The following is a 27103-nucleotide window of genomic DNA, read 5'->3' as shown; positions in this document are numbered from 1 at the left end:
CACTGTTCTCCAAGTGGCTGGGAAGTACATGGGAAGAGTACACCCTCATTAGCAATCCTGGAAATACAATTCAAAACCATATATTTCATATGTGCATTTTAAACTTTTAAATGAAAAACAAAAACCCACCCAAGCAGGGCTGATAACCCCAGAGCCTGTGTCAAAGTTGGATGTGGTGGTATACATCTGTAATTCCAGCATTTATACGTTGAGATAGGACAAAGTGGAGACAGGAGTGTCTCTCAGTTAGTCTGGAATGAAACAAGAAAGGCCCAGCCTCAAGAGCATAAAATGTAAAAGCAGCTCCTTTGTCATCCTCTGACCTCCACACACACGCTGTACTGCACACACATGCACACACATGCACACACATGCACACACATGCACACACATGCACACACATGCACACGCACTAAATTCTTTAAAGGTCTGTTATTATGCTGATTTGAACAAAGACATAGGGTAGGGAGAATTCTCAGACACCAGTCGAAGGGATTTTTCATCTGCTTTCAAGCAAACTTATAAACACATGATTCTGCTGTTAGAGCTATACACCGAAGAAATGTTTCCTTCCGGACATAGGGAGGTATGACCAAGAATGTTCATAGATGCAGTGTTTATAAAGAGAGAGAAAGAATAATGAGCTGTCTGTCTCCAGGCAAATGGATAAATAAATTATGGTATACAAGCAGCAATGAAAATAAATGAAGTAGATTTACATGGTTATCCCGTGGCTTAACTAATGAGTATTATACAAAACAACAACAAAAATCAAGTTGAAGAAGGATTTATGTAAAGTTTGACAACATGCAAGAGAGATTCTATAGTGTTAGGAATTCCAAAGAACAGGACAAAGCATAAGGCCTGCAGAGAGGTGAGATGTGTGAGATCTGGGAAGCAGTCTTCTCAGAAAGGGAGTGGTGATGGTGAGACCCGTGGTGTCCGGGAACTGTTGCTTGTCCTGGCATGCATTACTTCTTTCTTTTTGGTTGGATACCGAGCAGGTAAGTGATCACTGTATTAGTCTATGTTGTGTGTGCCTAAATAATTCATTGCCAGTAAAAGTTATCTACTTACCAGCACTTTCATAATACATTCAGAAGGTCAACCCCAGGTTAATAACCATTATTTAGGAAGTGCCAGTAGCCAGGTGCTCGCCTTTAATCCCAGCGCTCAGGGAGGCAGAGGCAGACAGACCTCTGTGAGTTCAAGGTCAGCCTGGCCTGCCAGGCTACACAGAGAAACCTTGTCTCGAGAAACAAAACAAAACAAAAGAATGCAGTCAGTTCCCAGGATCACATAATGTCTCACAGCTACCTGTAACTCTAGTTTCCAAGGACCTAATGCCCTCTTCTGGCCTCCAAGGGCATCAAGCACACATGTGCTGCACACACATACCAACATAACACACATGCACATAAAGATAGAAATAAGTAAATCTGAATAAACGTTCTCAGTGCTTTTAGTATCCTAAACTTTTTAGAAATCTCAAAAGAACAAGTTATCTATGGCTGGGGACATGGCTTAGCAGTTATGAGCACTGGCTATATTTCCAGAAGACCCAGGTTTAATTCCTAGCACTCAAATAGCAGCTCACAGCCATCTGTAACTCCAATTCCTGGGTACCCAGGGCCCTCTCTGTCTCCTGTGGTACTGCCCACACATGGTACACAAACATACAAGCAGAATACACATAAAATAAAAGTAAATAAAATACTTTAATATTTTAAGTAATTTTTAAAAATTAAAAAATATTAAAAATTTTAAATTTTAAAAATAAAATATTTTGAAAAGAGTGCAGATGTCATCAAATTCCAATGACCTGCTCCTTGGAATTGTATGGGATGCATTTTTTTTTATGGCTGCTATAGTGATAGTTAAGTAACTACAATAGATATCCACAAAGCCTAAAATATTTACTACTTGGCCCTGTACAACATCTTGAGAGTCTGGTGCCGTTGAAAATGCACTTAGCATTGTAAGTCTAGAACTTCCCTCAACTGAGTTGTTTATTCATGAAAGGTAATAGCAGACATTATCAGTTTTTTCTGGAGTTCCTCCAAGGGTAGTGTCTGCATCTATCTTTGTCTCCAGCATCCAGCACAGCATCTGCCTCCCTGCACTGACTGAAATTTCAAAAGAATTTATGGTATGAAGTGATAGGATGTATGCTCAGTAGCTACAAGAGAAGCAGGATACCTTGGTTTGGGTAAGACAGGAGTCTGACATTCTTTCTCAGATAACAAGCCAGGGATAATCTGGCCATAGCTGTCACCGGAGCCCATGAGGTCAATACTGAGGCACTTGCCTCTGTGACTGCCAATCCCTGGATAGTGTCTTCCTTGGCTGGCCCCATCCAACAGGACTGCACCTGTCCATTGGGAAAAGGGAAAGTGAGAGAGCTTCAACACACATCACCTCCCATTGGTCAGCACTTTGTCATATAACCACACATACTTGCAAGGAAACCTGGTAAATGTAGTCTTTATCTGAGCAGCCATATGCCCAGCTGAAAATTTGAATCCTAAAACAATCCATAACAACAAAAAACAAAACAAAACAAAAAACAAAAACAACAACAACAACAAAAAACAAAACTTGGTGTTCTCTGGAGAACACCAAGTAATGTCTGCCAAAAGAGGCACATTAGTAGCTTGCCTCCTTAGTCAGGGACCTGTTGCTTTCCCTTAGATAGATCTTATTTTCTGCTCTTTACAAAAATAACAGTGATGCCAGAGAAAAAAGATCTATAATTTTCCTTCATAATTTTCTGCTCAAAATAATATGACAATAAATTCAGATACAGACACTTCGTCCACCCTCCTGGGTATTCGCAGCTCTTGCTTTTGAGATGAATCTTTGTAAGCATATTTGAATAGACCCAGAATTTCCATCTTTGAGGCAGATAATGACAGTGCGTGTTATTGCTAGCTAAACATCAAATTTGAAATAGAAGGCTTCCAGGGCCCTTAATATTCCTCCTAATGCAAGAAGAATGGGCAAAGTGGAGGACACCAGGTCCCCGTGCTGGCTTTTTCTTCTTTGAGGCAGTTTAATGGGCTGATTCTTTTCTGTGATTTTGGTAGTAGTGTTAAACCACAAGTGGGTGCAATTCTTAGACTGAGATTTCTCTCAGGGAATTTGCAAGCATTGCATGTTCTATTTGCTGCAATAATACCATTTTTCTTATTCTGAAAAACATGCCCAGAGATCTTGATATGACTTACTTCAGCACAAAGAGCCATTGATTTGTTAATCTTTCTGCTACTCAACAACAAAGGGAAGAGCTCATCAATTTCAGGACTTGAAGCCTGTAAAAGCAGTTTGACTAAGGCTTTCTAAGGGAAAGTGTGGTAAAGAAGGATCTGTAGGCCACATGCAGGTCTGGCCTACAGTCTTCATATTTGCTATTTCATGATTCATTTAAAAAAACCACCATTTAATTGCCACACTCACAGGATCCTGTAATGTGAAGAGCGTTATGTCTAAGAAGTGATGCATACATGCTCCATCAGTGTGCATGGCTTTCTCAGCTTCAGCACCATGGGCATTTGAAGCTGAATAATTTTTTTGCTGAGGTAAGGGGAAAGGGTAGCTTTCCTGTGTGTTAGAGCCTGTTTATCAGCAGCTGTGTCCCTGTCCCATGGCGCAGCACCTTCCTGATGTGAAAACCAAAAGTGTCTCTAGATCCTACCAGACATTCCCTTGGATGCTGAAGTCGCCCACTGGCTGAGAATCATTAATCCATCCAAACCTAAAAGGGTCCATTTGTGACTTAGAAGAAAGACATAATTCTGTTCCTATATTCCTCTGTGACTCGTAAAACTAGGTCAACTCTATCGTAACCTCCAGATTCCTGACCTTAGGAAAGACAAAGCTGAGCCAGCAAAGCTCCCAACTTGGACATTAGGCTTGATGCAAGTCAGAAACTGTTCCACAGAATTTGTCTCCAGAATATGATTTTGGGGAAGCAAGATAAATGGGGAGAAGATCTGAGTGGAAGGCAGGCCATGCATACAGGGAAGAAAACAGTAGGGAAAAGAATGTCTGGTCTTCTTGGATGGCGATAGTGGAAACACAAAGTGATTGACACTCCTGTAAACAAACTGCAGGAAACCCTTCCACCTAAAGGCTGTGCTTAGGAATCCACATAACTTTGACACTCACCCCAGTACCTGGCATTTGAAGAGTTTGGGCAAACACAGGAAGCCTTTGATGACACAGAGAAGTGGTAGAGTCAAGGAGCAAAATCAGAGCCTAGCCCCAGCCTGCTTGGATTCAAATCTCAGCTCTCCACTGACAGTCTGTCTTTGGGCAAATTTCTTAACCACCTTGACCTGTAGTGGAGATAAATTTTGTACTGTTAGTGAAAAGATAGCATAATATTGGATATATGAATAACTACATATGTGTGAATATTTTCTATGTGTTTACATACACGTGCATTCACACGTTTGAAGGCATATATAAGTGTGTGTTTGTATAAAATTAGAAGAATTACTGAAATATAGTAAATGCTACATACAGGTTTGGTCCTACTATTTGAGAAGCAATTAAGTGTTTTGGAATGGCACCTAACCCACGAGCTGGCTGGTAGCTGGTTCCGTGTGTTATGTACTGTGTTATGTACCTGGTAGCAATGAACTCTCTGAAGTTGACTATGTCAGGGGAAATAAAAAGCATGGCCCTACTTAAGCTTGGCCTTTAAAAAGAAATATGATTGGGTTGAAATGGAGCTACAAGAATCCAGGTGGGTACCACAGCTAACTCTTCCGGTCTGTTTTCTCTCAGTGAAATAGCGCTACGCAAACCTGCTTTGGGGTCCCCTGTTGTGGCGGCTCGATGTGAAGGGCTGTGGGCTGTGTCAGGCTGCCTAGGCTTATAACTGGCTCCATCACTTACAAGCTCTGTAAGCTTTGAAAGGTGATACAGGGCCTGAGCATCTCAGTTCTCTTCTGCAAACTGAGGGTAACAGCCTTCAATTTGAGTGTTACTTTGAGGATTCATTGAGGTGTTCTATGTGAAATGCCTAGCAAATCGAATGTTATGTGTGAATACCTATAATATGATTAATATAAGCTGTAGAATGTTAGGGAAGCTGTTTGTAAGTGCTTAGCAGTCCAGTGACTGTCGCTGTCATCATTGTCTTCTAGGACAACTATTGTTGACCAATGGCTTGGGAAACCAAGTCGTAACCCAAATTATCACTGGTAGGGTCCTAGGCAGGATAGGGTACATCCTCTCATATTCATCCTTAGCCAAATACCTCAGCCTGCATCCTGCAGCTATAGACTGAAGTACCTTCCACGTGAACAGCAGAATGTGGCTTTCCCCTATAGAACATCTCTGCCCCCTGCTAAAGGAGCTGTGTTAGTTTTCTGTCCAGATGGCCTTCCTATGGTGGAACACAGATAAATAAGAAGTAAACACGTGAATGATGAAGTGAAAAAGACCCCAGTGCAGAGCAATTTAACAGTGGATCCCAGGCTGTGCCCTGAGGGAGCAGGCTCCAGAGGAACTAGAAGAGCCCTTAGTAGTTAGGAAAGCCTCTCTAGAGTTAGAGGACTATGTGGTTGTAAGATGAAGATGACTTAGAGAGAGCCTGGAAGGAGACCCTGAAGCTATATAGTCACGGTGTTGGGCAGTCTCTATCATCTCTCTCTGCTGAGCCTTCCCAGAGTGTTTCCTCTTCAAGTTTCATTACAGATCTTCACATTGGATACTGCGTTATCCTGCTTTGCAGATGGAGAAACTGAGGCATCCAGAGACTTTTACCTGTCAAGTCTCAGGAACTAAGAAGAATAGAGACATGAGCATTAGTCTTGGGCACTAAGTTTTGCTGCCCTGTACTGGCTTTGGTGTCAGACACCAGTATGGTTTGAATGTAAAGTGTCCCCTGCATGCCCATGTGTTTAGATGCTTAGTCCCAGCTGGTGGTTCTAGGAAACCTTTAAGAGTTGGGGCTTACTTTTGATGTGAACTGATAGACTAAGATCAGAAAGGAGAGGAGAACCTCCCCTATCAGTGGTCTTGGGGAGTGGCATACATACAGAAAGGAGAGGGAGGGTGGGATCGGGAGGGGAGGAGGGAGGGGCTTATGGGGGGATACAGGATGAATAAAGTGTAATTAATAAAAGAAATTTAAAAAAATATTAAAAAAAAAAGAGTTGGGGCTTAGCTGCCTGTAGAATGGGGAAAGTGATGGTGGTGGTGGAGGTGGTGGTGGTGGAAGAGTTGGTGGTGGTGGTAGTGGTGGAGGAGTTGGTGGAGGTGGTGGTGGTGGAGGAGTTGGTGGAGGTGGTGGTGGTGGAGGTGGTGGTGGAGGAGTTGGTGGAGGTGGTGGTGGTGGTGGTGGAAGAGTTGTTGTTGGTGATGGTGGAGGAGTTGGTGGTAGAGGTGGTGGTGGTGGAGGAGTTGGTGGAGGTGAAGGTGGTGGTGATGGAGATGGAGGTGGTAGAGGTAGTGGTGGTGGAGGAGTTGGTGGAGGTGGAGGTGGTGGAGGAGGTGGTGGTAATCCCAAAAGAGAATCAGTTGCAATGGCAGAAATTAAGTACCCAAAAATACTTAGTGTACAATAAGCATGCAATAAAGGGGAGGGGGACTTTTGATTACTGGCTATGACTGAAACTCGCTGAGCTCTGTCAGCTTGCTTGTAGAAACCCTGCTAGCCCCAAGTGATAGCCTTCTGGGAGCTAGGTATCCCCACTGAGGAAAGGATTGCCTCAATTCTTTGATTCTTGTAGCATTTGGTAGACATGATGTCTAATTTGAACTCTGTGACTGAAGAGTTCTGTGTACTTGGTATCTGAATTTGCTTCTTCCACAGACAGTATATTCTCTCCAATCTGCCCTTGGCTTTGTAATGTGTATTTGGGGACAGTGTATGTGCAGGAGTATGAACCTATTTGTGTGTGTGCACAGGTACACATGCATATATGAGGGCCAGAGGTCAGCCTCAGGTGTTGTTCCTCAGGAACAGATCTCCTTGTTCTCTGAAATAGAGTCTCTTACTAAGGCCATCATTTCAGCAAAGTTGATGGGCCAGGGAGCTTCAGGGTACTCCTATTCCCACTCCACCCCACCTCCAGCACTGGTATCGATATGTGCCACCATGCCAGACTTTTATGGGAGTGCTAAGATCCAACTCAGACCCTTTGCTCTTTTGGCAGCCATATGAGCTATCTCCCCAGCCCTGCACAATGCTCTCCTAAGCTCCTCCTGAGAGTTACCTACCTCATTTGACCTACAGCCAACATCCTGGAAGGAAGGTGTTACTACAAAGCTTACATTACAGATGAGAAAACCAGATGACAAAACAGTAAAGCCACTGGCTTCAAGATCACATAGCCACTAAAAGGCAGAGCTGGGTTTGAGTCCAATGAAAGAGACAGCAGAGTTCAAGCTAGCACGGAATCTAATAAACGCATCAAGGTGGCATTTGTCACTCAGAAGGCATGGAGGGATGAACAGAATGTGTTAGCTCCCCAATCATGTGCACCCTCCTTACAGAGGAAAGAGAATAAGCTGTGTGTTCTCTCCCTATACTCAAGCCCTAAAGCCTGAAGTCTCTGGAAAATACCTTTCCGAAGTCACATATCTGAAGTGGTGGAAGATCCTGAGCCAGTCTCCAACTGGGGCCCTTGAGAAATCAGAGAAATTGACCACCTTAGTAGCTGACCTCTTACTTAAATTGATCAGGATTTTTATGGTATCATTTAAAGCCACTCAAAAGAAAACCACAAAGTTGGTTACCTGGGGAAGCCTCAGGGAACAGGCTTAATATATTTCTGCATAAATAATTCATGCACAGAGAAGGGCAGACTTATTTGCTTGGCCCACAGGGGACCTGCCCTGTTGGCAGCTTGGAGCTTCTGTAGAGGACTTTCCAGGAATGAATGGAACTGTAACCCTGTCCAGTCCAATGCTGAAAGGATGATTTTCCGCAAAGTTCAATTCCCTGACAAACTGGACTGAACAGGAAGCCGTGTTTCACACTTTGTTGGAAAAAAATTTTTTTTACCTGCTTTATTTTGCTTGCTCAACTTGGCTCAGAAAGCAGAACCACCATTTGCTCTGTGTGTCTGTGGGTTGTTTGCTCAACAGGTGCTTCCTGAGGCTGTGCTCAAGAATGAGTGGGGCCAGGTGTGCTGGTCATGTCTGTAATCCCAGCACTCAGAGTGACTCAGAAGGATTGCAAATCCCAGGCTAGTGTGCACTTCTTAGCAAGACCCTAGTTTAGCAGTGAGGGGAGGGCTCTCCAGTGCGGCAAAGAATAGTCTCTTCAATACATAGAGCAAACTGAATATACATATGCAGAATAGAATTAGACTCTTATCTTGTACTGTATACAAAAATTAATTCAAAATGGATTCAAACTAAACTTTAAGGCCTAAAATTATAAAATTACTAGAAGAAACACAAAGGGGAAAAAATCTATGACATTAATTTTAGTAATAACTTTTGGATATGTCCTCGAAAACATAGGCAACAAAAATCAATAGTAGACAATTGGAATTGCATCAAATTTAAAAGATTCTGCACCACAAAGGAAACAACAGAAAAGGCACAACTGACAGAATAGAGCATAAGGGACACACAGCACATGATGTGTCCACAGAGCAGAGCATGTCTGCAAACTCATTATCTGACACAGAGTTAGCAGCCAGAGGATATAATAAGCTCAATTCAATTTATAAATGTATTTTTATAAACCCAAGTGTCACTGCTTATTAGAGAATTGCACTTTAAAATTCCAGTGAGATATCACTCCCCACCTGGTAGATTGGCCATAGTTGAGAAGAAAAGGTAATCTGTGTGCAATGTATAAATGCAGCTATTGTGGAAAACATGGAGGTTCTCAGAGACTTTTAAAGTAGAATTACCATAGAGTGCAGCAATCTTTCTACTGGACACATAAAGGAGCTCAGTAGTCAGAGAGTTAGTTCAACTCACCATGTTAAGTTGAAGCATAGTTTACAATAATTAAGATATGTAGTCACAGAGATAGAGAGATGGAGTCAACCTAACTGTCCATCAGCAGATGAATGGATAAAGAAAGCGTGTGTGTGTGTGTGTGTGTGTGTGTGTGTGTGTGTGTGTGTGTGTGTAAGACAGAACATTAGTCAGCCTAACAAAAGGAAATTCAGTCATCAGGACACATAAATGAACCTGGAAGGCATTATGTTAAGTAGGTAAGCCAGGCATAAGAAAATAAATAAATGATATGTGATCTCACTTACTTGTGGAATCTGAAAATGGTATTCTCAAAGAAGCAGAGGGGGAAGTGTAGTTAACAGACCTCCTGAGCAAGTGGAGGGTTGGGAGATATGTCAAAGGATACAAATTTTCAATTAGACAGGAGGAAATAAAGTCAGAAAGTTTGTTATAAAGCATGGGGAATATCGCTTATAATCGGGTGTTACATACTTGAAAATTGCTAAGCAGGTAGATAGGGGACTGGAGACATAGCTCGGCTGGTAGACCACTTGTCTAGCACGCATGGAGAGGAAAAAAGAGTAGAGCTGAGCTGTTCTTACCACAGACATGCACAGTATGTAATGAACACACTTATTGTCTTAATGTGCCCAGTCTATAGTGTGCACATATTTCAAAGTATCCTGTTAAACATTATAAACATATATGTATAAATTTTAACAGTCAGTTAAGATTAAGTATTAATCTTTAAAAGAACACATGATCATGCTCACATCTGTCTCCCCTATCAGCTCTTGCTATTTGCATTCAACTCTGCTTTGCCTACAGCACAGAACAAGATGGGTGTGGTCCTGTCCCTAGACTTAGACATGCTTGTAGAAAAAAAAAAAGAAAGAAAATATTAAAGTAGAGGTTGGCAATGTGACTCATCAGGTGAGGCACTTGTCATAAAGGTAGGTGACCTAAATTGGATCTGTGCCCTGTAGAGTGGAATTAAAGAACTAACTCATCTCCACAGTAATCCTCCGACTTAGACACAAGCAATGTGCACATCCATACAGAGTTGGGGTGGAGAGAGAGAGAGGGAGAGAGAGAGAGAGAGAGAGAGAGAGAGAGAGAGAGAGAGAGAGAGATTAGTTAGTTAATTAAATTATTTTTTAAGGAAAACAAGTCATGCTAACTGTGAAGAGCTACAAAGGGACGGGGGAACTGGCTGGGAGGTGGGGTGTAAACAGGAGAACGCACACCTTTGTATTGATCCTCTGAGCAGAGGCTTCCTTGGCTATAATCAAGCTTACCCTTGAAGGACAAAGAGGATACAGTCCTGCAAAGAACTGTGAGGGAAGCTTTTCAAGGAAATGGAACATCAGGGACACAGTCATCAGGGCAGGAAAGACCTTGGTGTGTGGCAAGGGCAGAAGAGGAGCAAAGGGCAGAAGAAGAAGAAAAAAAAAAAAAAATGTGGGCTGCAAGCCTGCCTAGGCCCTGCAGGCTGTTTGTCAGGAGCCAGATTTTATCCTCAATATACTTGAAAGCTTTAAAAGACTCTAAGCAGGGACCAGCCAGGCCCTGCCTCCACTAACGCTATGACTCTGTGTGAGAGGTGACATGGGGCAGGGAGAATGAAATCAAGATTGTTAGGTTCCTAAAGTTCTGTGCTAGAACCCAGGACCATGAAGTCATGAGGGTGGAGGAAGGGCATGTATTTGGGATTTGAGATGGATATGAGTGTGAGACCAGATTCCTGTTTCAGCCCCTGGGTGAGTACTAATGCCAAGAGCTGAGATGGGGCAACCAGGAGCAAGTTCAGAGAATGGTGACAGGGTGTTCATACAGTTCCAGTTTGGTGATGCTGAATCGGGGGGTCTAGGAGATGTCCACTGTCCAGCTCCAATAGAAGCTGCATGTGTGGACAGATATGATGGTGTATTCCAGGACTCTCTGACCCCCAACAGGTGGGGGCTAGGTCACCTCTGACATGCCAGCTTGCCCCTTACCTGTGACTCTGGTAATTCCTTTGCCACAGTTTCCTCATTGTTGGTGCAGGCTGCACATAACACATAGGTATGCACATAACTTCGAGGCTCACTATGATGATGGTATGGGTTAACACTCAGAAAGAGCTTAGATCTCCACAGTCAGTATTCAGTAAACGTCAGCTTCCTGTAATAACAATTATCATCACTTTAGCTGCAGTAATTTTCCTGCCATTTGTCTCTTTCTAATTAAAATCAAGGACCTCAGGAACTGGTAAACACTTGTGATGTTCTTAGAATTATCTGTTTATAAGCCTGTGAGTCCTGTGAACCCAGCCTCTGCCTCCCTCCTCTGGTGCTCCTTGGCATGGGATCTAACACAGTGGGCACTGGCAATGCTTGCCCAGTCACATGGATTGTAGCTTGAACGGAAAGGATAGAAACTGCTTATCTGAATGAGGCTGTTAGAGACAAACAAGCAAGAGGAAATGACTAGGTGGGATTTTCTGTGACCATGATCACTCATATCTCTGTCTCCAGTTAAGAACTCCTTTTTAATGTTTTTATTAGTATGTATTAATTATTCATATTGGGTTTCATCATGACATTTTTATACATGTGAACAAAGTATTTTGGTCATATCCCCACTTTGTTACTTCCTCTTCCCAAATAATCTCTCCTCTGTTTCCATGGCTTTTGTTTTGTTTTTAATGACCCAGGGAGTCTTATTAGAGTTGTTTACAAGAGCATGACCACATTACGAGTGGCTATACCACTGAAGAAAATGTCTCACCAGAGCCCCAGAAACCATTAGCTACATATAATCATCAGGGAGTGGTGGGTCCTCCTGAACCCTGCCCCCTCTGGCCCAAGCTTGAGTAGCTAATCACTGTAAATTCGAGAGTATGTCAGCCATATCCTGCCATGAACTCAGCCTTCACACTACTCCCTGACCTTCCTCCAGCTCTCCCAATCTTTCCCCAGGACGAGAGCTGTGTGATTTCACAAAGCAACCTCTTCTGGTACTGCCAGCATCTAACAGAAGAAAGGTTGTCCATGCAATAAATAAAGTATGATGACTCCTGGAGATTTGCGTGTGCAAAGTTCTACACACACACAGGATCCTGGTACTTAAGAATATCATACGCAGATGCACATTTATACCCCTTGGAGGCCTCTGTGATCTGTGACCAATGCCTTGCCCTGTTACCCTGGTGTCACAAAGCTTCCTTGGGCTATTTTGGGGATCATTAGTCCCTTGGATGAAGCCTTCCACCACACTAAAGGTGAGGGATCCTGAGTGTTTCTGCATATTTAGCTCTGCCCTTCTCCAAAAGAAAAAAGAGGAAACCCAGTTAAACTTTCATCTTTGATATACAGTGGGTAAAGCTTTGATATAAAGATGTTCATGTGCTGTTGATTTAGCATTTCTATTTGTCTAACCTGGCAACTCTAGCCAAGGTCAACGCCCCCAAGCACTTGACCAAGAAGCTATAAGGCACAACCCCTTTGTGTGCCCCAAAGTCTAGGATGCTGATGTCATGTTAGAAGTTAGGCCTTGTGTTTCTCCATCCTCTTCACCGCACAGGTACCTTTGTAGCTAAAGGGTCTCTGTGGTCTTGCCCCACATCCCTCAGTTATTGGTACACTTTGCCAAGAAACACTGGCCCCTATAAAGAGCCTTATTCAGCCTGCCATGTCTCACCTGAATCCTTACAGGACTCAAAGTACTTGTGCCCCACTCTTCTCCTGTCCCTGTACCTACATCCACAGCCTAGAGGTCACTTTCCTAGCAAGTACGCACCCTTAGGCTGTGCATGTGCAGAGGTTTATGATCCCATAACATTTTTCACTCAGAAATGGTGTTTTCAACCCTCAATATTTGTGTTAGATACATGGACTTATGGCCCATGGCTGTCTTTTCCCTTACCAGACTCTGAGCTTCCAGAGCAAGGATGGTGATGAGACACCTAGCTAGAGCACAGCATGACCCTAAGAGGCACTCAATGAATGCTTAGTGGCTGGATTTAGTGATTATGGATCATTTCACTAGGAGAAGGCAACAGTGTCCTTTCGATGTGGAGCCTGTATCACCTTTTCCCAATTGGTTCCCTTCCCCTCTTTCCTGTCCTCCCCTCTCTTTCCCTGAACTGGCTTGTGGAAGCACCTAGCCATCTCTAAGTTTATCTAGCAATTTCTCGGGCTTGTTCTGTTTCTTAATGCCTCATCGCTGGAATGATCACAGGCAAATGTCTGCTCAGAAGTCTACAGCCTAGTGTGAGGGGTCATTCAACTGAACAAGCAAACAGTAGATTCTGTGCTTGGGAGACAGGGTGGCACAATAGATCCAAAGACTGCCTCTTCACAGATGCTACTCTGGTTCAAATCCAAGCTGTCACTTGTAGATAGGGTAGCCTCAGAAAGGTTCTTTATCCCTGTTTCCTGGAGGTTTAAAGTTCCTCATAGGAGTTATGCCTACTCTTGTGTGGGAACTGAGTGAACCAACACACATAAATCATTTCGCAGACGACCTGTATAAATTGTCACAAATATTTGCACAATGATTCTTAGCTGAGAATGCTACTGGCTCATTGAATTACCAGACCTAGGTACAAGGTACAGTGAGACAGGATTTAGAGCTACCAGAGGAGGTTTTTGTTTGTTTATTTAGTTGGTTGGTTTTGGTTTGGTTTGATTTTTCAAGACAGGGTTTCTCTGTGTAGGCCTGGCTGTCCTGAACTCACTTTGTAGACCAAGCTGGCCTTGAATTCAGAGATTCAACTGCCTTTGCCTCATGAGTGCTGGGATCAAAGGGTGTGCCACAGTTGCCCGGCAGTTGTTTTCAATGGGAGCCTAGAACAAGCAATTTGCAGGAAAAGCAAATGAAGAATTTGGTGGGGCTTGCTGGGAAGTTTGCTCTTAGGGACCAGATCCTGGGGGAAAGCAGATGCACCACGTGACTATCCCTCCTCCCCTCAGGGCAGACGACTGCTTTTGTGCTTCACGGAAGCTGGACGCAGTGGCTATTGAAGCCAAGTTCAAGCAGGACTTGGGCTTCCGGATGCTGAACTGTGGAAGGACCGACCTGGTGAAGCAGGCAGTATCTTTGCTGGGGCCCGATGGAATCAACACCATGAGTGAACAGGTACCAGTCTGCTTGCATATCAGCTCAGTTCTAGGACTAGGCGCAAGAAACTGGTGGGACACAAGCTCCCTCTGCTGATCAATTAAAAAAAAAATGATAGTGGCCCTCCTCGGTTTTCCTCTCATTTTTAGTGTTTTGTTTTGTTGTTGTTGTTTTTGTGGGTTTTTTTAATCTTATAAAAATATACATGATCATTGCCCCTGAAATTTAAAAAAAAAAAAAGAAAACTAGACCTGTTCCAGAAAGGAAATAATGCCATCTGCTTGGCCAACATTTGTATTTAGGGCTCTGCAACCTTCAAGCCTCTTTATTGGCATGTTAAAGTCAGTTCTCTGCCAGTCTGCTGTTGGTACAAGACAGATCTAGGCTGTTTGCACTGTGCTCTCAGGGTGTGTTTAAGAAACACCAAAGACGGTCTGGGGACCCTAGGGCATCATACAGACATGGCAGCACCCACCAGATCCTGAAACAGGTACATGAGAGACAACCACAAACCACAGAGGATCCTTGGGGATGTGGTAGTGTCACAGAGAGAAAACAGCTGCTCTCAATGTGAGCCCTGAGTGCAGTGACAAGGGACAGGTGGGGCTGTTCCTCCCACAGGCAGATTTTTCAAAGAGTTCCATGAAGGGATAGAACGGAGTATTTAATGACAACTAGTCACTTTCCTGAACAACATCCAGATTCCTAATACACAATCATACATGTGTTTTATGTTTAAACAAGGGGTTTATTATATCTTGGTTTTTTTAATGTTTTATATCTCAGATACCTTGAAATGTTATTGAATATTCTTTCGTAAGTTGCTTTTAGTATCTATATAAAATGATTGCAGAGTTTATTCATTAACCATCATCCCAGTGTCAGATATTTGAAGTGTTTGTGAAGTTGTGAGATAAACATACTTACACAACTCTTTTTCCAATCTCTATTTCCTTAGGGAAATTTTTCTCTAAAATGGAAGTGTTTCAGAGGCACCAGCCTTTCCAAATTCTCAGTCTTCGGTATTCTCCCTCTAGGAGCCTGACTAGTCTTTGCACACCCTCTGCTTGTGTGTGTATTCCCTGATAATCTTCTGCTTTCCTTTTGTCTGCTTTTTATCAGCATTATTACTGACTTTCTTGTTTAGTTAAAGGAATTCTTCCAATATTAGGTACAGAGTCCTTTAATGTAGCAAATGCATCTCAACTTGTCATTGACTTTAGAATTTTACTTGTAATGTTTCTATTGCACAGTACCAGTGCTAGAGTGGTTTTCACATATGATGTATTTCATTGTTTACACCTAGAGATGGGTGCAGAAACCAACTTGGTGTCGTTTTAATTTTAATTCTTGCTGGCTATCTCTATTAAAACTAAACATTATATTAGTGTATAGTGTGAGACAGGCTGCAACTTGAACACCTTCCCCAAAAAAACTACCTTCATAAAACTTTTGATGGAAAACTTCATCCCTTCCTTCTTGGTTGTGGAGCTCAGTTGTGAGGATCAGTAGTCAGAGCAGGGAAGGATTTCCTGAAGTCTGTTCTGCTTCACTTGCCTTGTGCCTGTAAAAACTGATATTGTAGCAGATGTCAGTGAGAGTGGCCACATGCTCAGGGATGTCCAGTTACCCTTGACTCTATCTGACCCACATCTCATATAGGACACTTTACCATATTGTGAAGGACACAAATATAAAAAAAAAAAAAAAAACTGTATTAGTCACAATTAAATACCTTAGGACTGGTATTGCAGGATCCAGAAAGTTCTTGTGAGCCCTGTAGCCTATTGTAATCAGCCATTTGTTTTTAAAAAAAAAAAATGTTTAGGTTTGTTGTGTCATGAAATATAGGAAAACCCTCCAACTTAGGCAGAGATAGGTGCTAAAAGGTGATGTCACTTCCCTGCACTCCTCCACCGTAGTTTCCGGAATGTGGAAGGTTGTGTCCCTGTGTGTGACAGGGCTCTACATTTCCTTTTGTCCTGCCAGCGCCTGAGTACAATAAGATGTTCCATGTGTTTGTCGACTGACCATGGCCACCTTGTAAACGTCTCTGGTTTTGACCACTGCAGGGCATGACCCCCCTGATGTACGCCTGCGTCCGAGGGGATGAGGCCATGGTGCAGATGCTGCTGGATGCCGGAGCTGACCTGAATGTGGAGGTGAGGGTGCAGAGGGCTGCAGGCCCTGCCAGCCCAGACTTTCCCTTCCCAGCCACCCTCACACATCATTCCTCAGTGGATGTCAACCTGGTGAAACTACCTGGCACACTGTGACCTTCCTGAGGCCCCAGCCAAAGTCCCAAGCAGCCAACCCTATGTGTGCACTTCACTTAAAGAAATAGCAGCAGCTCCAGGGAGCTCCGGCTTCTGTTGACTGAAAAGCTCCTAGCACCTGACTCATCCTTTCTGGAATAGGACGGAAAACTCCCATGTTCCAGCCCTTTGTTAACCTGACACGTGCTGGCCTGGGCAAGGTTTTTCTCTCACATTCTGTCCCCCTCCCCCCCTCCCCCCCACCAGACCCACTGGTGCACTTTGGTGGCTGTTATTTCAGTGCTGATGAGATGTAGTACAGAAGGCTGGAAACAGAAGCACTCCTCCCTGCAAGCTTTAGAAGGCGACAGGCTCAGGTTCAAGTTCTGAAACTACCACCTGCTTTGACACTTAAGGAGTGGTCTGAGTTATGGGACAGAGAAGAATCACTGATGCAAGCATTGTTGGGAGGAATCAATTCCTAGGAGAGGTGCCGAACCATGGTTTGCACCTAGTGGAGGCACCCAGCCATGCTTTGAGATTCCATTAGTTGCTCCAGACCACTCCAAGACTCAAAATAAGTAGAATCTGGCTTTTTTGTAGCTGTTGTTCTTTGCGGCCTGAAGGCCTGCTCAGGCAGCGCTTGGCAGTTGCAGATGTCAAGGAGATTGGCATGCTGCAGCCATTAATCAACAACTCCGAGAAACCTTTGACCTTCAAAATTAGATGCCCTTGCAGTGTTGTTTGTACTTTTTAAAATTATTAGTGAGTTTAATATTCATCTGAGGAAAGCAGACAGCAAACATGTTTCTGAATCCGAACCCATTTTAGATTTTAGGCATTTCAAGTGATATAGGGGTCGTCCATTTGCTATCCCAGACCCCTTCAAGGTCCTCAGCTAAGTTCTTTGATCCTCTTCTTTAGAGCCTTCCATGAGTTTTGCTCAATCCCTTTGCCTACTGTAAGGATGTCCAGGCCCTCGGAATGTTGGGGAGAACACCATGTACTGGTATCACCCTTGCAGTAAACCAGGGTGATCTGTGTGTGGGGTGACAGGCATAGCCACTCTCTGACGAGTGAATGTCCCCTCTACTGTGAAAGCATGAGGTAGACCCACCCTTCACCTGGGATTAACTGCACCCTCTGAGGTTCTAAAATGTGGACAGAGCACTAGTGACATTTCAGGCTCTGTCACCTCCTGTAGCTCTCAGAGCCACAGCACCCTCTATAAGTAGAAGGGCAGAAAGAGATGGGCAGAGAAGCTGGCTCATTGGAACCACGTAACAAAGCATCCCTATGAGTGAACACTGATGCCTTTCAGGAGGAAAGTCTCAAAAACTTTTCCCCACCTTCGTTATTAACACCCCCAAAACACAGTCCCTCAGTGGCCTGCTTTCAAAAAGCTGCTTTAGCATCTCTGCTAACAAACATAAGCAAGACCAGGATCCAGTTCTGGTGACAGGTTTCTTGGGGCCTCCAAAATGAGACATCACTACCTAAAGTCACCATCATCTTCCAAGGCACATGCCAGGATGTCTTTTTGGTACTTTCCTAGCCTGAGTGTGCCTGGCTACAGATAGGCTAGATTCTGCAAGCCTATTATTGTGAAGGTCACATTTTGAAAATAACTTCAATTTGTTTATAGGTTGTCAGTACTCCTCATAAATATCCATCCGTCCACCCCGAGACCCGCCATTGGACGGCTCTGACTTTTGCTGTGTTGCATGGACATATTCCTGTAGTTCAGGTATTAACGAATTTCCCTATCCACATCTGACCGTTAACTGTAACCTCCTCCATGACACAAACCTAAGTCTCTCCCAGCATGCATATCTCCCTGAGTGATTCATATTGGTTAATCGCAATCCAGTGTAACATATCCATATTTTATAGTAAAGTACTTAAGTATCTATTTGGCCAGCATTAACCAATATGAAAGCATCACGCACCCACGTACAGCCTCACATGCAGAGTGACAGACCTGTGGAGTTCTTCCTGCTCTGAGGTGGGACTTCAGTTGTCACTTCATGAATTTGCTCCTTTTACTTGTCTTAACATCACCATGAGACTCAGCCAGGGTCAGTACCTGGAGGGAATCTCCCCTCAGGTGTTGCCCTAGTAACCTGTAGACACCAGTGGTTTCCAACCAGTGGGAAGAAGCATCCAGATCAACAAGGGGGTGTTTGAAAAAAGGTACTAGTGTGAGTCTTGACGCTTGATTGCGGCTCCTGGAGGTCTGCAATGGATCCCCTGTGTCTTCTGAAACAGTTCCAGATGTGGTGGTGTGCCTGTATCTGTGATTCCGACAGTTCTGTTGTCACTGTTTCTGACTGTGGTAGACTTGGTGGTCAGTGAATGACCTCACTCTTAACTTGGTCTTTACCTCCTCAGAAGAGGATTGGCATCCAAATGCAGGACCACACCCAGCCCCAAAGTGAGTGCAGAGCACTGGAGACAGCAAGAACACGCCTCTTTGATGTGGCCCATGCTTCACAGAATAGAGTGGCAGGGACAGATTGGCAGTGTTGGCATCTCATGGGAACTTTGTTGTTTCCTGGCTATGGGAATCCTCGTGACAGACCCATAGTAGCATTTCAGGAGGCTGAGTCTATGGTGTGGCACCCTGGGGGCTAGCTTCTGCTTGTAGAATATCACATCAGCCCCCTCCTAGCAGAAGGGCATCTGAGAAAGATGACAGCACAGGCAACACCCCTTGATGGGCAGTGGCATTCTCGGCCATTCATTCAGGAAAAGGAACAGTTGAAAGTCAGGCAGAACCTCCTGGTAGCCAGGCCTGCAGCAGGTGCAGTCATGGGACTGTGCTCTCAGGTAATAGTAGGTAGGTAGTGAGGATGGTGGATTCTTCCCCATGATACATGCTACCTGTAGACAGCACCTCCATCGAGAGTGATAAGCTGGCATGCACAGAGCCTTCGCCTCATTTAATAAGCTCGCCCGTCTCAGCAAATGCACTAATGAAGAAGGCAGAAGAAGCAGAATTTCTGCAGCTTTTGGTACATTACTGGATCTTGCTGGCTAGAGAACTAACTAAACACCTCACCTGTCCTCAGAGCCATCCAGGGGCTTCTGGGAGGGATTCTCACTCTGGCTGGCTGAGTATGTCTCTAGGGTCAGTCATAAGTCCTGAGCATCTGTGGCTGAAACAGACCACTTCAGTTGCCTTCTGAGTCTTGTGGCACAGACCCCACAGCAGAGACTTGCAGCATTTGGATGCTTCTATCTCAGTGCTTCCAGAAACCTTAATATACCTAAGGATACCCTGGAGAACCTGTTAAAATACAGGGTAACTCAGGATGTCCAGGCTGGGGCCAGAGAGGCAGCCCTTCTAGCAAAGTCTCTAACCTTCTGGTGCATGGAGCACACCATGGGTAGTCTGAGGTTCTGGAAGATGAGAGAGGCTCCTCTTCTGAGGTAACATTGCCTCCAGCCCAGCCTACAAGGTCACTGACCTGGGGGAGGGGGACACAAATATCTGACTAATTCCCCCAGCACACTGGTGCCACTTCATGTGCATGCCCTGTAAGTGTCTCAGTGGCCACTCTTCCTCTGCAGCTCCTCCTGGACGCTGGGGCCAAGGTAGAAGGCTCGGTGGAACACTGCGAGGAGAACTATTCAGAAACTCCCCTCCAGCTTGCAGCAGCTGTTGGTAAGTTACCAGTTCCAACCCAGACCTGGTGTCTCCACTGTGGCCTTTAATGTACCTGTGACTAGTCTTTGTTTTATTCTCTTATGAAGTCCCCTTCTCTGGGCTTGCAGGAAATTTTGAGCTGGTTAGTTTGCTGTTGGAGCGTGGTGCGGATCCCCTGATAGGAACCATGTACAGGAATGGAATTTCTACAACCCCCCAGGGAGATATGAACTCTTTCAGCCAGGCCGCAGCCCATGGACACAGGTAGGCTAGGACGGGCCAAGGCCACCAGGTCCCAAGTGGTGCTTGTTAAAAATGCAGATTCCCAGGCCTGCCCCAGACCCATTCTTTCTCTGGATGTGGGGCCCAGGGGTTAGTGGAAGTGGGGTGGCCCAGGCTCCAGGCCTGACCAGCAGGCCCTCACTCAAAGCTTTCTACCAAGAGCCAATTCCCTGCACCACACATACGTGCAAACTGCCATGTTCTGTTCACTCTCAGCCAATCTTAACCACAAGGATGTGTCAGTCTTGACCAGTATGGGTCAGAGTCCATCACATCAGCTGCTGTGTTGTGAGAAGAATTCACATAAAAATGACAGAGTTCTTCATGTATACCTATGTCCTTTCTAGTTTCTTTCAGAAACCCTATCAGATTTTATTACACATTACCCCCAAGGAGAACAACACTCAAAAAGGCTGAGTTCCAGAACCTTCTGGGTATTACTCAGCCTCAAGTTGTCCTCCAGTCACACCCCACCATCTCCTTCACCCCTAAAGCCACCACCTGGGAGTTATCCTCTCATTCCTGGTCCTGAGTGAGCAGCTTCCTAGCCCCTATGGTGCCCCTGCCCCAGCACAGCCACTTCCAGCTCTGAGTGTCTTCCTCTCTGGGTTTATGATTGACAGGAATGTGTTCCGCAAACTGCTCGCTCAGCCAGAGAAGGAGAAGAGCGATATCCTGTCCCTGGAGGAGATTCTGGCTGAAGGGACTGACCTGGCAGAAACAGCCCCGCCCCCCTTGTGCACCAGCCGCAACAGCAAGGCCAAACTGAGGGCCCTGAGGGAGGCCATGTATCACAGCGCTGAGCATGGCTACGTGGATGTCACAATTGATATCAGGAGTATAGGTCAGTCTGAGCACCATTCACCACTAGACACAGCACGCACATGCACATGCGTGCACACCCGCACCCACACCCACACCCACACGCACACGCACACACAAACACACACACAAGGGGTCTCAGGGAGCTTCTCCTTCACTGGTTAGGACATTTCCAGGCCAAGACACCCATGCTGTCCTCATAGTCAACAGCACCCTGCCTGCCCAGAGGCTCCGCCCTTAGATCATCTGTCCTGGTTCTCAAACCCTGCACCTTGAGCCAGGTACTGCAATCACCTGGGGAGCTTGTCTGAGTACAGATTGCCAGGCCCTGCACCCAGAGGCCCTGCTGTTGAGGGTCTGGATGGATAAAGGCTGGAAATCTTTATATTTAACAATCACTCCAGGTGGTTCCCAGTGGTTTAGGACTTACTGTATAGAACACCCAACTCCACTGACACAGAGTGACCACCAGAGCAAGGACAAACGCCACCTCACTAGGACTTTTCCTCTGAGCCAACAGGAGCTATTCAGGCAAGCAGCAGCTTCTTCTTGAGTGAGCTAGCCCAGAGCTGTCTCATTGTTGTGCCTGAGGATTGAGGCTAGCCTAGCACCAGTCTAATGGTTTTAGACTGGCAGGAAAAGGAACAGTGAGACATGGAAATGTGGCCCTATCATGGCAGGCTAAAAAACCGAATAGAAGCCATTGAATTCCTGTTCTGGAAAGAACCTCTAGCAGATTGGCTGTTCGATATTTGGAAATTTTATGCTCTTGCCCTGCGAGTCTATTTTGCATGACTATAAAGCTCATGGCTTAGAACAACCTATCTGTTCATTTTGAAGGAGGCAAGGCATGTCCTCTCTCCTCACCACCTTACTGCACATAACAGCCATCATCTGCTGAGGAGACTTTGTTAAAGGGAAAAGACCCCATGAGGCGCCACAGATGGAAATGGTTCACATAGGGAATCAGCAGTGGTCTCCTCCCATTTATTTAGATGTGACTGGAGATGGTCAAGTCTTTTGGTTTATTTCTCTAGTTCTTAACCCTCTTCTGAGTGTGGATATGCCATCTAGTTATGGACAAAAGTTTCTCTTCACCTGAGTTTCTTTGTTCCTGCCTAGTGAGTAGAAGGAAGACTATGAACTCAGAGACATAAGCTGCATAAGAATGAGTAATTAAAAGATTCCACACAGTGATTGGTATTGTAATATGTGTCCCCTAATAAAATGAGTAGCACATGTAAGCAGAATAGAATGAGTTATGGCCTCCAATTTCAACTTCTACAAGTCTTACCTCTACTCACTGAAAGCTTGTCCCTTGGTCTCATAGCTTGGTAATGTCCTAGACAAAAGCCAACTTCAGAATAAAAATATTCCCATCCCTTCATTGTTTTCTGCCCTCCCCTCACCTGCCCTCTCCTCCCACCTGGCCCGATGTCTCCTCCTGCCCCTGCTCAGGTGTCCCATGGACTCTGCACACGTGGCTGGAGTCACTGCGGATCGCCTTCCAGCAGCACCGCAGGCCTCTCATCCAGTGTTTGCTCAAGGAGTTCAAGACCATCCAAGAGGAGGAGTATACAGAGGAGCTCATTACCCAAGGCCTGCCCCTGATGTTTGAGATCTTAAAAGCAAGCAAGGTAAGAGGAGGGTGGTTGAGGGGGGTGAGGCCACTGTGGTTACAGTGGAGAGAGAGAATGGAGGTCCACAGTTTTGGATGGTCCCTTGCTGAAAACTAATGCTCCTTACCATCCCTTCCTCACAGCCACAGGGAGCAAGTGCATTCCAGCTTGCTATAGCTATTTATATAATCACTAGTGGGACAGTTTTTTTGGCTGAGCATCTTCTGTATCCCAAGGCACTGATGGGAGAGCAAGTCAGGGGAACTTCATTCTGACTTCTTGAGGTTCACCCCTACCAAGATCTCCATTCCCAGCAAAGGAAATGCCACATCTCCTCATCCCTTTCTAAACAACATTTTCACTCTTGGGGTATTATGAGAGTCATTCCGTAAGATCTTCTGTAGAGTCATTCATTTGGGGGTATCATAAAAATCCTCAGGCCCTGCCAAAGGTACATATTCCTCTCCTGTGTGTTTTTGGGCAGTTTTGACAAGCTTGCTCCCTATAGCCTGTTAGGGTCAACAGCCAAAGGCAAGGGAACACTGCAGAAAACAGCCCAGCTCTGTGAGCACAAGAAGTACTAGGGAGAACCAGTCTCCCTGAGAGGTTCCAGAGAGTTCATACCCTAAGAAGTCCCACAAGAGTTTAGGCTCATATAGCAGTGGCTGAGTACATGTTCTCTGGAGCTGAAGCACAAGGCTCTTCCACTTACTAGCCTGTTGGCCCTAGTGAAGTTTCTTAAACTTTTCTCTGCCTCAATTTTCCTCTCTGTACATGAGTCAATAATTATGCAGGCCTCTCTAGGTGGCCATGAGTGCAAATCAGTTAAAACCCCAATGCCCTTCTGCTCCTCCCTGGCACCAAGTAAAAGCTTTCTTAGTGGGTTCAAAAAGCTTCTCTGCTTCCCCAAGGCTCTTCTATAAACACCAGCCCAAGGCAGCCACAGGCACCAGCCAGCTACGAATACCTCGGTCACATGTCATGTCCTTGTCACAGAGTGACATTGCATTGTGAACACACCTCTTGTCAATGTCCTGAATGCCCCAGTTCACAAAAGGAATTAGGGTGTTTCCCACACACATTTGTCTGTGGAACCCTGTCATAATGAACTGTCTCAAAAAGCTCTAAATTCATCTCTGTTTAGCAAATGGGGGAAATGGAGGCAGAGACAACCCATCAACAACACAGTTCATCCACTTCCAGCGCATCTCAGAGCCTTGAGACCAAAGCAAGTCTCAGCAAGTGTTCTGGTCAGTGTCCATCCTCAAACCAGGCTTTGCAGGCCCTCTGCTGGATGTGTCTAGTGTCCATCCACACTACTGGACCCCAGGATAGTGGGCTTCAGTGAATTCAAGAAGCGCAGAATCTTCTGGTAACATTTCAAAAGCAAACTCCTCCTCTGACCCCCTCCAACTTAAAATAAATGAATAAAAGCTTTTACCTAAAATTAGCCAAGAACCACCTCGGTGAAAAGCATTACTGGCTGCATTCCTGGTGTCTATATTCTAGTGTTTTCTGGCTTGTCTTGTCTGGTTTTAACTTTTTTCTAGGCTACAGAGAAATTCCAGATGTTTTTGAAGTACCTTGGGTTTATGTCTTTTGGGGTTTTTGTTTTTGTTTTTGTTTTTTTTCGTTTGTTTTGTTTTTGAGTAAATTTCACTTTGAAGTATGACATATCCATAGAAAATTTCCCAGATTGTAAATACTGAGCCTACTGAATTTCCATCAATTGAACATCCAATAGCCAGCACTAGACCCCAAACACAACACTCCTAGCACCCCAAGGACCTCTCTCTCAGGCCACCCAAAAAGCCATCCCTCTCTGACTGCTAATGCCACATGTTTAATCTTGCCTGGTAGTTCATTTGACAAGCAGAGGTTAGGGTATGGGGAGCCTTCCACAAGCTGTGCCTGACAGCAGGAGTAAGGTGGGCCACTGAGAGGAAGGAAACGGAAGTCACCAACAGCTCTAACATTTGGAAGGCAGGAATAAGGAAAGGCCTTCACCACATGTGAATGGGAACCTGCTCCCTGGCAAATATGCTACACATCCAGAAACTAGGGACAGGCCCAAGAAAGATGGTACAGCCAAGAGGAAGGAAGGAAAGAGGGTCAGTTTGCTTTCATAGGAAGTTCCAGGGAAACCCTAACCTGTATGGTATGACATCACATAGACTAACCCATAGGGAAACAGGTAGTTTAACATAACTACAGTGTGCAAACATTCCCTGAGCATGCACTGGTCACCATCCTCAAGCATGCACTGGGCCACCATCCCCAAGCAAGCACTGGTCCACCATCCCCAAGCAAGCACTGGTCTACTATTCCCATGCTTTCACTGGTCTACCATCCCTAAGAATACACTAGTCCACCATCCCCAAGCATGCCTTGTCCACCACCTAGAAGCATGCACTGATCTACCACCATCATGTATGCCCTAGTCTAACATCCCCATATACGCACTGCTCTGCCACCCTGTGTCTACCCTCCCCACGCATGCATTGGTCCACCACACCAAATCCTGCACTGGTCCACCACTCCATCCCTAAGTATGCACTGGTCTACCACCCCCACATAGGCACTGGTCTACTATCCCTGAGCATGCATTGATCTATCACCCCAAAGCATGCACGCGTCTACCATCCTGTGTATGCACTGGGCTCCCATCCCCACATATGCACTGGGCTACCCTCCCAACCATACACTGGGCTACCATCCATATTTTCTCCTCATTGAAATTTCTCTTTGTATCTTTTTTTTTTATTTTAGTTGAATTGTTTGTTATGTTTGAATTGTTGAATTCTAAGAGTTTTATATGTATGCTAAGTTCTAGTCCTTTGTCAGCCATATGGTTTGCAGATATTTCCTCCCCCTCTGCAACTTGTCCTTCAACCTGTTATATTAGTGGTAGTACTTATTGTCTGTCCTCAGCATCATCAAATTGGGAACCAATTTTTTAACATGTATTACGGGGGGGAAGCATATTAAACCATAGCAGCTTATCATGAGAATTATAAAAGATGTGCCTTTTCCATCTCCTCATCAACAGGAGGGAAAATGTGATTGTTTAAATTAAAAAAAATCAGTCTGCTATCCATAGGCATAAAAGTTACTGGAAACTTCTGCATAATATTTTGGAAATAAATCTCTCTTTTACACTGATTTAAAAATAGCATTCTGGCTGCTGTGTACCAGTATCATTCTATGGAAGACATCTTAGATCCCACCTCAAAGAAACAAATATGTGTCCAAAGTCCCTCATTGGACAATAGCTAGCAGCAGCACCAAAAGTATAAAAATAAAAATAAAATCTCAATCAAAGCAGAAAAATCAGCAAATAACCTGGACCAGGCTTCCGAATAAGCTGGATGCCTCTGAACAATGCCCCAAACTGTCAAATGGCTGCCAATGAAAACCGGCCTCTAAGTGAATTTTGGATCAGATGTTGAAAGCATAGAAAAGTCACCACAAGCCACCAGCGACATCCTCACAACAGAGTTCTCAAACCATGTCCATGAAGAACCTTGAAAATGAGATTCAGTGTAAACACTGTTTGCTAAAAGTGCTTAATTTATCAACTCCAGAGAAAACACTGAGGCAGGACAGGCGTGTGCTTAACACTCTTTCCCCTTCTGTTACGGCCATTCAGCAAAGCCTTGTGAGGTCTGTGTTTTCCCCTCTGCCTTTCTTCTCTGACGTCCCTCATACAGTTCTCATAGGTTCTCCCAGCCTGTGTTCCATATGTCACAGCCTGGGGAAATGACCTGCTCTGGCCATTTGAGCCAGGACGTGGGTTTAATGAGAGTAATCACCCACATTGCAAAGCACTTCTGTGTGCAGGGGCCACTCTAGTCAGTCCAAACTCATTCACTCCACACAAGGACCCCAGGTTGGGGAAAGTCCTACTATCACTGCCTGCATTTGAAATTATGGACCTGAGGCCTATTTGGAGGGGATCAAAAGAGTCAGGATCCTGGATGTCACAAACCTCATGTTCTCAACTATAAAGTCACCCTGTCCCTCGGCTCCCTCTTGGTTTTGCCTGCGGTACATGTTTCACTGTGAAATGACAGTTTTGTCTTCTTGAATGACAAAAATAGACACTGATATGCAACCATAGAGTCTCCTGCCAATGGGAAGGTCACCTCACATCTGCTGATGTCATGGCCAGTGGAGGCTGCCTTGAAAGCAATCTTGACTGTCACCTACGCAGTGATTTCTCCCACTCATGCATGCCCTCCTGCCATAATTTGCCCCACTCCAAACAAAATGATAATAAATACTATTCTTAAAAAGTGTGGGATACAGTCCAGTAGCATTTGGTTGTTATGCCAGTACCTGGAAAGGTGAGTGAAGAAGATTCCAAGTTCAAGTTATGTAGCTTGAGCTACATAAGCCCTGTCTCAGACAAAAGTGAGAAACAAAGAAAGAAAGAAAAG

General features: G+C 44.8%; 1 protein-coding gene across 5 annotated transcripts in view; it reads left to right on the top strand.

Moving 5' to 3' along the window:
• The window catches only part of Abtb3 (ankyrin repeat and BTB domain containing 3), a 264586-nt gene that overhangs the window by 216575 nt on the left and 20908 nt on the right, over positions 1 to 27103 (top strand). For 2 of the 5 annotated variants that reach the window (XM_021657005.2, XM_060377818.1), the window contains 7 exons: positions 13890 to 14055; positions 16110 to 16199; positions 17938 to 18039; positions 19866 to 19959; positions 20070 to 20205; positions 20847 to 21067; positions 22504 to 22682. In XM_021657005.2, the coding sequence (XP_021512680.1) occupies positions 13890 to 14055; positions 16110 to 16199; positions 17938 to 18039; positions 19866 to 19959; positions 20070 to 20205; positions 20847 to 21067; positions 22504 to 22682 (988 nt within the window). The remainder of the gene's footprint in view (positions 1 to 13889; positions 14056 to 16109; positions 16200 to 17937; positions 18040 to 19865; positions 19960 to 20069; positions 20206 to 20846; positions 21068 to 22503; positions 22683 to 27103) is intronic. The other 3 variants (XM_060377816.1, XM_021657006.2, XM_060377817.1) reach the window with 3 other exon arrangements.

The sequence above is a fragment of the Meriones unguiculatus genome, chromosome 2, assembly GCF_030254825.1.
Source record: "Meriones unguiculatus strain TT.TT164.6M chromosome 2, Bangor_MerUng_6.1, whole genome shotgun sequence".
NCBI lineage: Eukaryota > Metazoa > Chordata > Mammalia > Rodentia > Muridae > Meriones > Meriones unguiculatus.
Note: the sequence above shows the minus strand (reverse complement) of the source record. Positions and strands in the feature narration are given on the sequence as shown.